This window comes from Oryzias melastigma, linkage group LG8 (genome assembly GCF_002922805.2).
Source record: "Oryzias melastigma strain HK-1 linkage group LG8, ASM292280v2, whole genome shotgun sequence".
Taxonomy (NCBI): Eukaryota; Metazoa; Chordata; class Actinopteri; order Beloniformes; family Adrianichthyidae; genus Oryzias; species Oryzias melastigma.
Window position 1 is genome coordinate 24,557,310 of NC_050519.1, and position 13,851 is coordinate 24,571,160.

At 39.2% G+C, this 13,851-nt stretch overlaps 1 protein-coding gene and 1 long non-coding RNA gene across 2 annotated transcripts; both read left to right on the forward strand.

Moving 5' to 3' along the window:
- The first annotated feature begins 5,103 nt into the window (after positions 1-5,103).
- Positions 5,104-7,173, forward strand: nfil3-6 (nuclear factor, interleukin 3 regulated, member 6). The gene is made up of 2 exons (XM_024292178.2): positions 5,104-5,342; positions 5,841-7,173. The coding sequence occupies exon 2, from the start codon at positions 5,898-5,900 to the stop codon at positions 7,023-7,025; it is 1,128 nt and encodes a 375-aa protein (XP_024147946.1). The 5' UTR covers positions 5,104-5,342; positions 5,841-5,897; the 3' UTR covers positions 7,026-7,173.
- Positions 7,174-9,000: 1,827 nt separating this feature from the next.
- LOC118599016 lies at positions 9,001-13,649 on the forward strand. Its single transcript, XR_004948271.1, has 4 exons — positions 9,001-9,253; positions 10,094-12,026; positions 13,479-13,528; positions 13,606-13,649. It is a non-coding gene; the product is annotated as an uncharacterized LOC118599016 (long non-coding RNA).
- The last annotated feature ends 202 nt before the right edge of the window (positions 13,650-13,851 follow it).

Consider the following 13,851-nt stretch of genomic DNA (forward strand, 5'->3'; position numbering starts at 1 on the left):
AACTTTAATATTTTACTCTGCATAAAAATATATTTTGTCAAAATTATACAAGTTAAAAATAAGCGTAAGATAACATCGGGTCATTAAAACAATAAAATAAAACGATCTGGAGGGCCGGATAGAATTACCCAGAGGGCCAGATCCGGCCCCCGGGCCTTAACTTTGACACGTCTTACAGTATAAGCCTGCAGATACAGAGAGTTGTTCATGATTTTTAAATAGAGATAGCCAATGAACCACCTCACAGTTATGAAATAGTTATGAACAATTGTGAAATAGTTTGGCTAAAAGTAGCAGCAAGTCTTTCCTCTGTACAAAACTCAACTCTAATTCTCAGTGTGATGATGTTTCAGTCAGGTAACTCATATCAACGGGTTTCTCTCCACGAACAACCCTTTAATCCAGTACGAGAATTGATTTGTTGGTAGTTTTGTCTCAAAATAAGACCACTTTAGCTGAACCTCCTACATTTTTCACCATTACTGACGACCCTTAATCTCATTAACATTTATCAATTTCCTCTTTATTGTCAGATGAATGGTGTTGAGCCAAAATCCTTGGATAGAAACGTGACATTTCCAGCCTTCTCAGTTCCTCCCCAAGGTCATCTAAATAAATCACACAAAAAGAACACTCCTGCAACAGACACAAGGAGTTGTTCATTTCATGATTCATTTGATTTTAAAACTGTTCAAGGATATCTCCGAATTCCTTCCCCACTCACTTTATAGTGCGTTTCCATTTTCTAGTGTTGTCCAAATCTACAATTCCAAAATCAAGTGCACTAGAAATTTCCCAGAAGTCTTTGCGAGAAACTAGCGATGCTCACTACATTAGCAACCATAGACCACAATAAATTGTGGTTGAACAATTTTTGGGGAAAAAAAAATGTTTTTAAATGTTATTTTATAATAAACCATCCATATTTTTATCATCAGAACACAGTGACGTCACAAAAAGATGTTCTCCTGTCTGCTGAATGAACCTTCTGCACTTGGATCCAACCGCCCGTTCGTCACGAGATGTCGCTACCGCTTTATGATGTCATCAATAGTCGCCAGGTATCTACGTTAGCATGTCTGCCAACGCTCAAAAATACAAAAATATTTTTATGAAATACTTACATTTTAGAGTAAACTTCTGTAATTCAGAGAACACCAACATGAAAGCATGAAGCAGAACCTGCAGAATATAGCTGAAAAAAATCTATAAATTAAATAAAATGAATATGCTTTTTAAAATGAAAAATAAAAATCAAATGCTATTTTCTTAGACGTCTTTTCTATAATTAGATGTTTCTGTATTCAACGTTTGTTCAGTAAAAACAAGAGTGAATTTAGGAGTTTCCTGTTGAAATACACCATCAGCGCTGGTGAGGCAGCTGTACTTTTCTTTCTTCCTGCTGACCTCACGTCATGCCCTCCTGGGGTTTTCTTTAGCAGCCTAATTTTAGCCTCAGAGGAGAATATTCAATTGTGTTCAATGCATTTTTATGACAGATTATTTATTAAATGAATGTTTTTGAAGAAGAAAATCTCCTCATTCCTCGTGATCACAATAAAACACTTAATAAAGTGAATTAAAGTGTAAAGAAAAAAGGGGGATTTCTTACAACAGAGGGATTCGGTTTATCCGTGTCCAAACACCAAAACAGATAAATGTTCTATTTTGCAAATGTTAGCTTCAACTTTGACTGCATAGATTGATCACAATTAACAAAACTTAAACTTTTTCAAACAGAACCCTTTGAGCTTCAACAGAAAATGACTCATTTACACTGAGCATCAATAGAAGGCTGTTTTATCAATTATATTTAAGCTTAAATGTAACTAATAGGACCAATTTATGGTCAAATAAACTCAATTTAATTGGAAAATAAACATTTCTGGGCAAATCACCTGCTTTTTATCTCAAATGTAAAAGTTTTTCTGCTCTTTAAGGGTTACTTCCTCTTTTGTTTCAGGCATAATGACAATATAGTTACACAAAAAAGAAGCTTTTGTCACATTTGAGCCCAAATTGTGTAAAAATAATGCAATACCACCTTTTGTTTTGTTTTTTCCCCTTTTTAAGAAGAACACTACGTTATGTTTACATATTTAATACACAGCATAAGTCCATACATCTTAAATATGGTGATTATTGTGGAAACTTTGTTTTATTTCTTATTTGGGAGGCTTGTGTACCCACTTTTAATGTAACTTTTAATGTCTTAAAATGATTTTGGTAACATGTAATGCCACATTATGATCATTACGAATCCTTCTACAAATATTTGTCTCCAACTAGTTATTGAAAACCTGAAGAACTCAGAAAAACTAGTTTGATCACAGTTATTTAACTACATCTCAGAACTCAAATAAAACTGGTGTAAAAAAAGTTAAAAATATGCATCTGAATAAAACTATTATCTCTCTGATTTTATCAGAAAAAATGATTTTTGGAACACAAACTGAAGTGGTTCCTTGTTTTGTTGTAATGAGACAGTAAATCAGATGATGTTGTTGCGTTTTCTGTGGCTCTTTTTTTTACATTAGCGGTGGTATTTAAGGTCACAGTGAGTGTGCACTGTGGCCTCAGCCTGTACCCAAAAACACAGGAGTGTATCAGAGTGTATCTGCCTGTCAACCTGCGTGTGTTTGCACAGAGAGTTTACATATATGATATAATGCAGCCCGTGCGGTTCAGCGTCTCGTTTGTGCACACTGTCCAACGGGAAGAGCCGGGGTCAAACCAGGTTTTCGGCCCTGGCGCTGCCCCCACGTCCTGCACACGTGCAGCTGCTGCTGCACAACTTTATCCAAAAAACACACACCAAACAAGACTTTACACAATATATGTGCTCATAAAAAATACTACATTCATAGTGACAACTCCAAAAAAGACCCATAATGCTCTTTGTTTGGTTACATCCAAGCACAGATTTGATCAGATTTTATCCACCAAACTTATCATGATTGTGATTAATCTGGCCTTCATCATGTTACAAACATAAACTATATTATTAGAAGCTATCATTACATCAAAGCCAGACATTTGTAAATTTAGATCTTGTGTCAAAGTCAAGGCCCGGGGGCCAGATCCGGCCCTCCAGATCATTTTATTTTATTTTATTGTTATTAATGGCCCGATGTTATCTTGCACTTATTTCTAACTTGTATAATTCTGACAAAATATATTTTTATGGAGAATAAAATATTATTATAGTTATTTAAGGTTTAAGTTGATTTATTCTGGAATAATATTCCTGTCTATTTATTATTCATAATTATGTTAAAAAGTTATGGTTTCAAAGTTTTAGAAATTGGTATTATGCTAGCTTTTTGGACTATTTTGGCATTTACTAAGATTTTTAGGCTCTTTTGGAGTTTAATATTTCAGCTACATGCTAGCAGTTTTGGCTAATTTGGCCCTTTTTCAGTTTTTTAGGATATTTTGCAGTTTAGTTTTTTATTCAGGTACTGGCTACTAGCTGTTCTGGCTAACCTAAGTTTTTTGTTGTTGTTGTTGTTGTAGTTTTTTAGGCTAATTTGGCATTCAGCTAATATTTTAGCTGTCTATCAGCTTTAGTGATTCCAGCTAGCATCTTCAGCGGTCGAATTCAGCTTACAGGATTCCCACTAGCATTATTCGCAGGTATTGCTATATATCTAGTTCATATTTATGTTAAAAAGTTACAGCTTTAAAGTTAAAAAATGTATGTTTATTGTGTTAAAAAAGTGTTTAATATTTGATATATTGACATGTTTAAACTGAAATTAAACCCATTTCTAACTGAGTTTATTGGGATAATTATTTTAGTAAACTGGAACTGTTTGATTTGTGTGTGCTGTGTTGAACTGAGTTTATCCAAACTGAACTGAATCCTTGAATCAAACAAATTGAATCAAAGTTCATTTTATTGAATTGTTGAGCCGAATCTAATTGGGTCCAATTTAAGCAACTTGAAATCCACTGAATGAGAGAAGAATGAATTAAAACTAATGAGACTAAATAAAACTGAATATAAAAAATGATTCAAATAAAACCAACTCAGGGTGTATTTAGACTGGAAACATTTGAATTTGTCAGAGTTCGTTTGATCTGATAATCCAGAACAAGTTTCAGGCTCAAGTGGATTTGTGCATGTGTATTCTTGATTTATAACTCATATAATACATCTTGTGCATAAGTACAAAAAAAAAGTCAAAATTAAAAAAAAATGCAAATACAATTTAAACATGTACAAATTAAAAGTACAACAGCTTGAAACTAATTACACACAAAAATATTTCAAAAATACGCACAAAATACACCAAGTTACGCTTATTTAGACTTTTTATTATTAATTATCAGGAATATCTGTTTAAAAAAGTGAGAAAATGTCAAGTTTCACCAGATATTATTCACAATCGTAAGTTTAAAATGCCAATAAGAAAACTCTGATGGCCCAGCATTCTTGAACGCATCACTCACGGATGAATCAGAGACGTGAAAAGGGTCAGGATAGATCCGTGTGTAACTTAGGCTTTGTGCGTAAGAGGTGATTTGTGCGTATTTTTTTAAAGATTTTTGAGTGTAATTAGTTTCAAGCTCTTGTAATTTTAATTTGTGCATGTGTAAATTGTATTTTGTATTTTTTATTACTCATCCACAAAACATATTATATGAGTTACAAGTCAAGAATACGCACACACAAATCCAAAGTTATGCACGAATCCTAAATTACGCGCACAAATCAAGAATACGCACAAATCAAGAATACGCACAAATCGGAGTGAGTCTATTTTCTCTCCATACGTAGTAAAGGTTTCAAGACCCATTTTCATTCACTGGTTTTTGTTTGTTTCTCTTCTGATTGTAGTTTTATTTTGAAAGAAATTACTTTTTCACTTTTACACAATTGATTTCAAATCTCTTGTGAGGAATGAATCTGGTGAAATGAACTGCAGCAGAAACGGATGAGCTGTCATTTTTCTTCACACTTGTTCCCTTAATGAGGACAAGCACGTTATCTAATTGTGACGATGTGTTCTGAGTGGGCGTGGCCGCGGAGGGCAGATGACGGTGATGATGATGATGATGGTGCCTGAGTGGGCTCGTTTTCCCTGGAAAGGGGCGGCGTCGGGAGCGCGCGCGCGCTGGAACGGGGTCGCGCCAGTTCAGGCGAGGACGGGGTCCGTCCTGAGCTGAACTCCACGTTACAAATAGGAGCCGTGGCATTCCAAGTGGAGCAGAGTGGAGGCACAGCGCGCCGGGGATAATATTAAGTAACAGCGCGCGGGGAGTGTGCTATTATCCGGACAGAAGCAGACGGAGAGGACGCAAACGCACCACCGGATCTGAACTCAACGAGCACTCAGGTGCGTTTATCTGGGTTTTTACTCCTTTTTTAACTCTAATAACCAGAAGAAATTAAAACTACTTTGAATCTTGAAGTTAAAAGTTAAAAATGTGTTCATTTAGTCTGTTTAAAGTAAAATAAACATTTAAAACAAGATTATTTGAAGATGTAAACGATGTTTAAATGAATGAGATGTTCCTGATAAATATGTGGGTCAGAGCTGATGACCTAAAACTCCAAACAGATTTTTGTTTAAAATAAGCACCTGAAATATTAGAATAAAATAATAACATTAAATATTCTTCAAAATGATCCTCTAAGTCGTTAAAAGTGTTCAGAAAGTGGTTTATGGATTTATTACAACATTGTCTCATCAGGTCATGTAATGAGGCTCCTCAGGTTGTGGTACAAGTTGCTCCCGTTCAGAGATGTAATGGGGTTACATAATGTTGTGTTGTAATGTCTCTTGCATAACCTAAAAAAAATCTCTCTGCTTCTCATCTTTTTCCAACACTAGGTGGCAGTGTTGTCCCAAAGAAAGAGCTCAGTGGAGTCTCAGCTTGTGCAGGGCGTGATGTTTGATGAGGGGTGTCAGGAGCAGCAGGATTCACCTGCAGCAGGAGGAGGAGGAGGAGGAGCTGCTCCTCTGTCCTTCACGGACGACACCGTGTCCGTCCTGACCTCCAGCAACCTGCTGGCCCGCTCCCTCCTGGGCCGCACCTCCGCCAGCAAGCGCAAGGAGAGTCCAGGGAGCTGCAACCGGCGAAAGCGCGAGTTCATCCCGCACGAGAAGAAGGACGAGGGCTACTGGGACAAGAGGAGGAAGAACAACGAGGCGGCCAAGCGCTCGCGGGAGAAGCGGCGCGTGAACGACATGGTGCTGGAGAGTCAGGTGCTGGCGCTGCTGGAGGAGAACGCTCGCCTCAGAGCGGAGCTGCTGGCCCTGAAGTTCCGCTTCGGCTTGGTTAAAGATCCCTCCAACACGCCCATCCTGCCCCTCACAGCGGCTCCTCAAACCTTAACTCCTCACTACTACCTCCACAAAGAAGAGGAAAGTGTGCAAAGCTCGTCTGCACCGCATCCCAGCAGCACACAGTCCAGCGCCAGGACCTCTCGGGAGCCCGCGCACGCCTCCGAGGACTCAGGTTTCTCCACACCCGGTGGGTCCAGTGTGGGCAGCCCAGTCTTCTTTGAGGACCGGCTGGCCGACCACGAGAAGTTTTACCCACACAGAGGAGAGGAGCTGGGCTACGACCTCCATCACTCACCTCCCGACGCCCACCACAACGCCGAGCTCAGTGGAGGCAGGCTGGACCAAGCCGAGGCCATGAAAAACCTCCCTCACAAGCTCCGATTCAAGATACCCGGGAGCGGCGAGGCAGCCGAGGCCGACTGCGCCAGGCGCAGCCCCACGTTCTCTGCCGCCGGACGGGGCGCCAAAGGAACGAGCGGCGGCGAGGCGGGACCGGCGCCCTGCTCGTGGCTCCAGCAGCTGGAAGGGGAGGAGAGCAAAAAGGAGAAGCAGTCCCCTCATTATCAAGCTTCCGCCGCCTGCTACAACCTCCACTCTCCTCCCACTCAAGGACACAGTGAGGTCCCGAATGAAAACTCTTTCCTGAAGACTCAGCTCAGCTCTCTCAGCGAGGAGGTGGCTCAGCTGAAGAAGCTTTTCACTGAGCAGCTCATGGCCAAAACCAACTGATGACCAAAGTTTGACAACATCTGGACTTTGAATAAAAAACTTTAAAGCAGGGGTGTCAAACTCAATCGCACAGGGGGCCAAAATCCCAAACACACCTTAGGTTGCGGGCCGAAAAGGATAAACATTTATTGGACACTCTAAAACTACATTTTTAATACTTTAAAACAAAAACTTTTGAACACAATTATGAATGAGATGGCATTACCTGTGATAATGCTAGTGTGAACGCTTTAAGCTGAATTTGGCCACTAAGGATGCTAGCAGAAATCACTGAAGTTTATAGCCAGCTGAAATATAAGTTTAATAAATAATTAGCCTAAAAATCTTTAAAAAAAATAAAAAACTAAGTTAGCCAAAACAGCTAGCATGTAGCTGAAATATTAGCTAAACTACAAAATGGCCGAAAAATCTTAGTAAATGCCAAAATAGTCTAAAAAGCTACCAGAAGCCCCACTTTTAAAACTTTAAAACTGTAAATTTTTAACATAATTATGAATCATTAAAAGGCAGGAATATTATTCCAGAACACATAAACTTAAACCTTAAATAACTTTCGATATTTGAATCTCCATAAAAATACATTTTGTCAAAATTAAATAAGTTAGAAATAAGCGCAAGATAACATCGGGCCATTAATAACAATAAAACGATCTGGAGGGCCCCCGGGCCTTGACTTTGACACATGCTTTAAAGTGTTTGTGTTTACCACTAAAGCAGGACGGCGGGACTCTGCAGGTGTTTGCACAGACCTTCAGGAGGTTTTTATGTTGTTCTCACTCTCATAGTATCAACTGTTGAACTTACTGTAATCTCAGCTCCTATCACTGGTGCTCGGAAGTTCCGTTTGCAATTGTGCGACATAGATGTGTGTCTTTTTTCTTTTACACTGTGACAGCAAAACACAAAAAAATGACAAAAAACACCCCACAAAAACCGAGAACCTCACGCCGGAAACCTAACAGCCGTCAGGCTCAGCGAGGAGAGAGGCTCCTCCCCTCAGCACTGGATCTGATTTATGCCAAGCATGTTGTGTTGTTTCACACAGTCTTGTCAAAGAATACACTCTGATTAAAAAAAAACAGCAAAAACAAACACTGTAACTTATATAGTTTTACTGTTTCAATCCAGTTTTGTGTCTTAACATATTTGATTCCTTGTTGTTGTCGTGTTTGTTTTCATATTAATAAATTATACATTTGACAGTCGGAGTACTTTGAGTTTATTCATCTGAGTCCTTGAAAATCTAAGCTTTTATTGCACCGTTATCTTTACAGTGTACATCCAAAATAAACCGAATTTCTCTCAATAATTCTGTTTTTGTGACCCACTTCCATCTATTCAAGATAGATGTTTTTAAGAGAAAGCATGTACAAACATTTAAATCATTCCAAAGTTTCCACAAATATACAGGATAATAGTTTAATTTTTAAAAAGTATGTTAAAGCTTCAGGATATCCTTTGCATTCGAAGCATAAGTATAGGATCATATATCTAAAAGTTCTTGCACCAACCATGGAACAGGTTGTTGAACTTAATCTCCAAAAAAAGCAGTAAAAAGTCCATAACTAATTAAAGCAGGGGTGTCAAAATCAATCACACAAGGGGCCAAAATCCAAAACACACCTTAGCTCAATATCATGCTACAGCAGAGCTCACTAGCAAGCTCCAGTGGAGCTCACTAGCATGCTACAGTGTAGCTCACTAGCATGCTAAAGCAGAGCTCACTAGCATGCTACAGTGTAGCTCACTAGCATGCTACAGTGTAGCTCACTAGCATGCTACAGCAGAGCTCCCTAGCATGCTACAGCAGAGCTTACTAGCAAGCTCCAGTGGAGCTTACTAGCATGCTACAGCAGTGCTCACTAGCATGCTACAGTGTAGCTCACTAGCATGCTACAGCAGAGCTCACTAGCATGCTACAGCAGAGCTCACTAGCATGCTACAGCAGAGCTTACTAGCATGCTCCAGTGTAGCTCACCAGCATGCTGCAGTAGGGTTCACTAGCATGCTATAGCAGAGCTCACTAGCATATACAGTGGAGCTCACAAGCTAAGCTAACTCCACTGCTTCTTATGGATGCTAAGATAACAGCAATGATGGAGCGTGATGCTAAGCTATCACCGCTGCTATAACTAGTGGAAGAATTTCTATAGGAAAAGGCATGTAACAAACAACGAGATAATCGGCAAGATCTCCTGGAGGAGGGAATGAACGACGTGGATCAACAAGTAAGAATGAATAACATTATTTTCACGGGACTTCAACTTAAACCCCGGTTACGGCCTGGTCCAACCAACGTTAGCATGGATGCTAACGGAGCTGTTGGAGATACTAACAAGTCCGTGGAGAAACCAGGTTAGATTATTTCTTGCGTCTAAAGGGATTTCCTTGGATCTAAATACTGTTGAGGTCTGTCATCCGCATCCTCTGAGAAAGAACTCAGATAAACCAGCGATCCTGATCAGGTTTGTGAATCGAAAGCACAAGATAGCTCTGATGGGTTTGGCTGTTTCTCTAAATGATCACCTATCAAAATATAATGCAGATCTAACAAAACACGCGAGAATCCTACGGAAGAGATGACAGATCCAAAGTACGTGGGTGCAGAACTCCAGGGTCTCTGTCAAACCACTCGGTCCACCAGACCTGGCTACGTGCAAAATAAGTGTGAAAAGTGATTTCAGGAAAACGACGCCTAGAATCTACCACTTCTGAAGGTGAACTTTGACCTGATTTTCAGCTGACCTGCAGACAAGATGAGAACAATTTACATGATTTGATGTCAGCTGAAGGGCGATGGACCCGACAAACAGTCTGCAGTCAAAACATCGACGTTAAGAAGAATCCCCTTAAACCTGTCAATAGACTTGGTTCCCTTAGTTGTGATGTATCTGCACATGTTCTTGATTTTTTTCTTTTACTTTCTCTCTCTTGATTTATGACCGATCTTCTTTTATGAAAACAATCTACACAAATTGTATTTTTGAATGAGTATATTTTAGATTATTTTTCGGTCTGATGATAATTAATGATTTTCATCATGAGGTCGTCTGCACTGATCATTCCAGGAGTCTGGGGTATGCTCGGATCATCATCGTCGGGAGGATCTTTTGCATTGATCGATGCCGGGGTCTGGAATATATTCAGATGACTTGTAATCATCGGGGTATGTCTTGGATTTTTGGTGCTGGTTGGTGCGGGTGATTTTTTCTAATGATGATGGTCTGAATCTGGTTGGATTTTTGGTATTGATTGATGTGGATGATTTTTTCCTGATGATAATCGTCTGAGTATATTTAGATTTTTTGGTCCAGATTAATATAAATAACTTGTCTGTGGATGTTGGAAATGTAATTACATCACTGATCTTAAGGATCCTTAATAACCTGAATTTCTGATTGTAGGGTATAAATATTTGATATTAAGTTCTAAATATGTTGATAATTCATGTAAAGAAAAGTAACTCCCTTCTAAGCGACCAGCTTCTGATTGATGTTGTAAAATCTTGAAATAAACCATTTCATTCAGTCATTCATTTAGTATTAATGCTAAAAGTGAGGCAGTTTACTTCAAGTTTACTTCTTACTATTATATATGCCAGTAAGTTTTTTTTTGTTGTCAATGTTTTCACAGTCTAATTGTTTTACTCTTTTTTTAATAATTGTTGCTGCCCTCTTATTGATTTCATAGGCTAAACTCTACTACTACAATCATCAACTACGACATCTGTCACAAAAAGCAAAGCCCGGTCCAGTCTGACCGATTATTTTCTCAGTATCAGTTTGTCCTAAATGAACATGACAAAAGACAAGAAGAGGATAATTAAAAGTCAAGCTTTGACTGACTGCAGTCTGAGAAGAGGAGCTGTGCGGTTGCCAGGCAGCAACACGATCCGACAGTCAGTCAAGCAAAGACAGTGGCTTTAATTACTCAACTACATACATTACAGGTGGATGAGGGTTTTCTTCAGAGACCCTGCAGACACATTCAGTCTATAGGAAACAACAGCTGCTTCTCTTTTTGACATTGTGTGAAGACGCTGAGGTCATTTGTGCATGAAGTAAAACTTTTGAATCATTTGTTGACATATTTGTTCAAATCTGTTGACCGAAGCAAAAGTCTCCTCAGGTGATGGTGAAAAACAGCTGCTCATCAACAGGGGGCAGCAAACACATTTGTTTTAGTTAAGGTGGCATTTAAAAATATATAAGATAAGAATAAGTGTTTTTTACTTTTTATTTTAAACATAAGTATCTTTTTTCTGTGCTATTTCTGATCAAATTAGCATGTTTATGCTGCACGTTTTTGCAACAGATTTTATGTCCAGTTAATTTTTCTTTTTATTCAACAAATAAATGGAGCAAAATGTCAGCTTAATAAATCCTGAGATATCAGGAAATCTGTGTGGACCCCTAAAGGTTGCAGTGCACAGGTGTAGGACCTGCTGCAGGTGTGGAGAGGCGAGAAGAGCCTCGTCAAATTTAATGACTCCACTTCAACAAGCTTCTGTTTAACTACCATCCACATGTTCACACTCATTAAAAGAAAAAACACCTTCAACCCCCTCTATTTCGTATTCTGTTCCCCCATTTTTACCCAAAGAAAAGGATAAAGCCTGTTGCTAGGCAGGCAGTGCGACAGTTGCCATGGGAACGCTTGCAGACATAGCTCAAAGGGGGGAAAATGTCAGGGATAGGGTGGGATAAGGATGGCGAGCAAAAAAAGAGGGAGTGATGCAGAGAGACACAGGCTGAGAGTGAGGGCTCGGGTCCGGGGGGGGAGGGGGAGCCAAGTTCACGACTGATGTCTCTGCGTTCGCCGTTTGACTCCTCCTCCTGCTGAAGAATGGAACAAAGAAGTTCAAAGGAATGCTGATCGATACATCGAGCCGAACGGCAGCGCCACAGTCGCAAAAAGCTCAATTCATCTGATTTCTTTAATGACTGCTGACACGGCGGTCTGAACGTGTGACGGCGATGCAGAAAGAAGAGGGGAGGAGAGGTCTGTTTTAATACCAAAATACTTGTGGTAGTCATAAAATCTTCTTTAGAAGATCCATTCAGATATTACCCAAGAGCATTCCAGTATTTTTAGAAAACTGAGGACAAAAACTGAATTTTACTGGCAAAAATATTCGTAAAATAGTACACTGCATTGCACAAAACACATTCTTAAGAAGGTAAATCAACCTGTGTTTCAAGGAAAAATTACTCATTTTCTTTCTTACAATAAAAATAATCTTATCAATCAAGAGTTTCTATTGTAAATTCTGTTTAGTTTCAACTAGGGCTAGGTATCGCTTAGAATTTCCAGAAACGATTCAATTCGTAAGAACCTGAATCGATTCGATTCCAATTTTTTCCGATTCTTCCATTCAATTCTATTTTAAGTTTGCAAATTTATACAGATTTGTTTAGAAATTTCTATTTAATTTGAATATATTTATATTCATCTGATCCAGTTCACATAGGGTTAGCTTAAACTTATCATTATCCCAAAAGATTTTGTTCTCCATAAAATACATTCTGTAACAATTATATGTTATATAGGAAATCGAATATTCTAGCAACACTGGCGTTCGGTAAGCAGCTCACGCACTGTATGATGGGATTTGGAGTTAATTTTGTAGTGATTGGTCGCAGACACATTGGGCCTGCTGTAAGATCTGCCAGTGCAAGGAATTGTGGGGCATCATTCCCTTTGCCTGTCTGGGTGGATCGGGGTTTAAGTGTGGGTTTGGTAAAAATGTGTTGTGTCTATCTATTCTTTATTTATTAGCTTATTTATCTCTCAGCCTCCATAATTGTAGTGTTGCTTCAACATGTTAGAAAGATAATGTCAGGCCATTATTAACAATAAAATAAAATGATCTGGAGGGCCGGATCCGGCCCCTGGGCCTTGACTTTGACACATTTGATCTAAGCTTTCCCCTACTTCCCATCATTCATCTCTTTACACTCTCTCCTGCTAGCGTATAGCCCCTCACACCCCCAACCTAACATGAATTTATGTACGTCTTTATTTTCCTCGTCTGAGCTGGAATCTGGATAAAACTGTAGCTGGAAAGCGCACAGTTGAGGTTATGAGGAGCTGTAAGCTAGCCAAGGACTGCCTACAAAAAGGGATGATGGGAAGTTTGGACAGGCTTACTTTGTGCCAACAGTCCCACCCACAACTCAGTGGTGAATTTCTGTTGAACTACAGCCGCTCTGCAGAAGCTATGTCCTAGAAAACAAAAACAACATTTTTGTTGTTTATTTTAGTTAAAATCAGCAGAATCATCACTAAAAGACCACTGGGAACACTTTTACAATACATCAAAAGATGACTGGAGTAGGGTTTTAAAATAAGAATTCTTTCTAAGACCGATTTTCTTATCTCAGATTACTTATGTATTTTGTTTATTTAAAGAAAATCTGTCAATGGGGAAATAATTTTTTACCTCTTTCTTAGGGGTCTGTTTCTGCAATGGTTGAATGTTGACAAAATCTCAGAGGAAACAGGTGTGATCCACATCAAAGTTTGTTCTGTTCTTCAATCCTTGAAGCTGCCTTTAAAAATCCCTCCTCTGCTTTTCCAGGCTCCATGGCCGCCGGCTCGCTCCCGCCTCTGATCTGGAGCAAAAGAAGACACGGTTTGAGGAAATGATTCAGCAAAATGCATTATTGCAATCTGCCATAAAACACAGGAAGATGCTGCATGAGCCGTTTAAAGGCTTCTTTATGACTAAAGCAAAGTTTCCTGCCGGCGCTCAGAAGTGCAGTGATGAAAGAGCCCTCTGGGCTTTACTGGAAGTGAATAAACACATTACATTTCCTTTAACGTG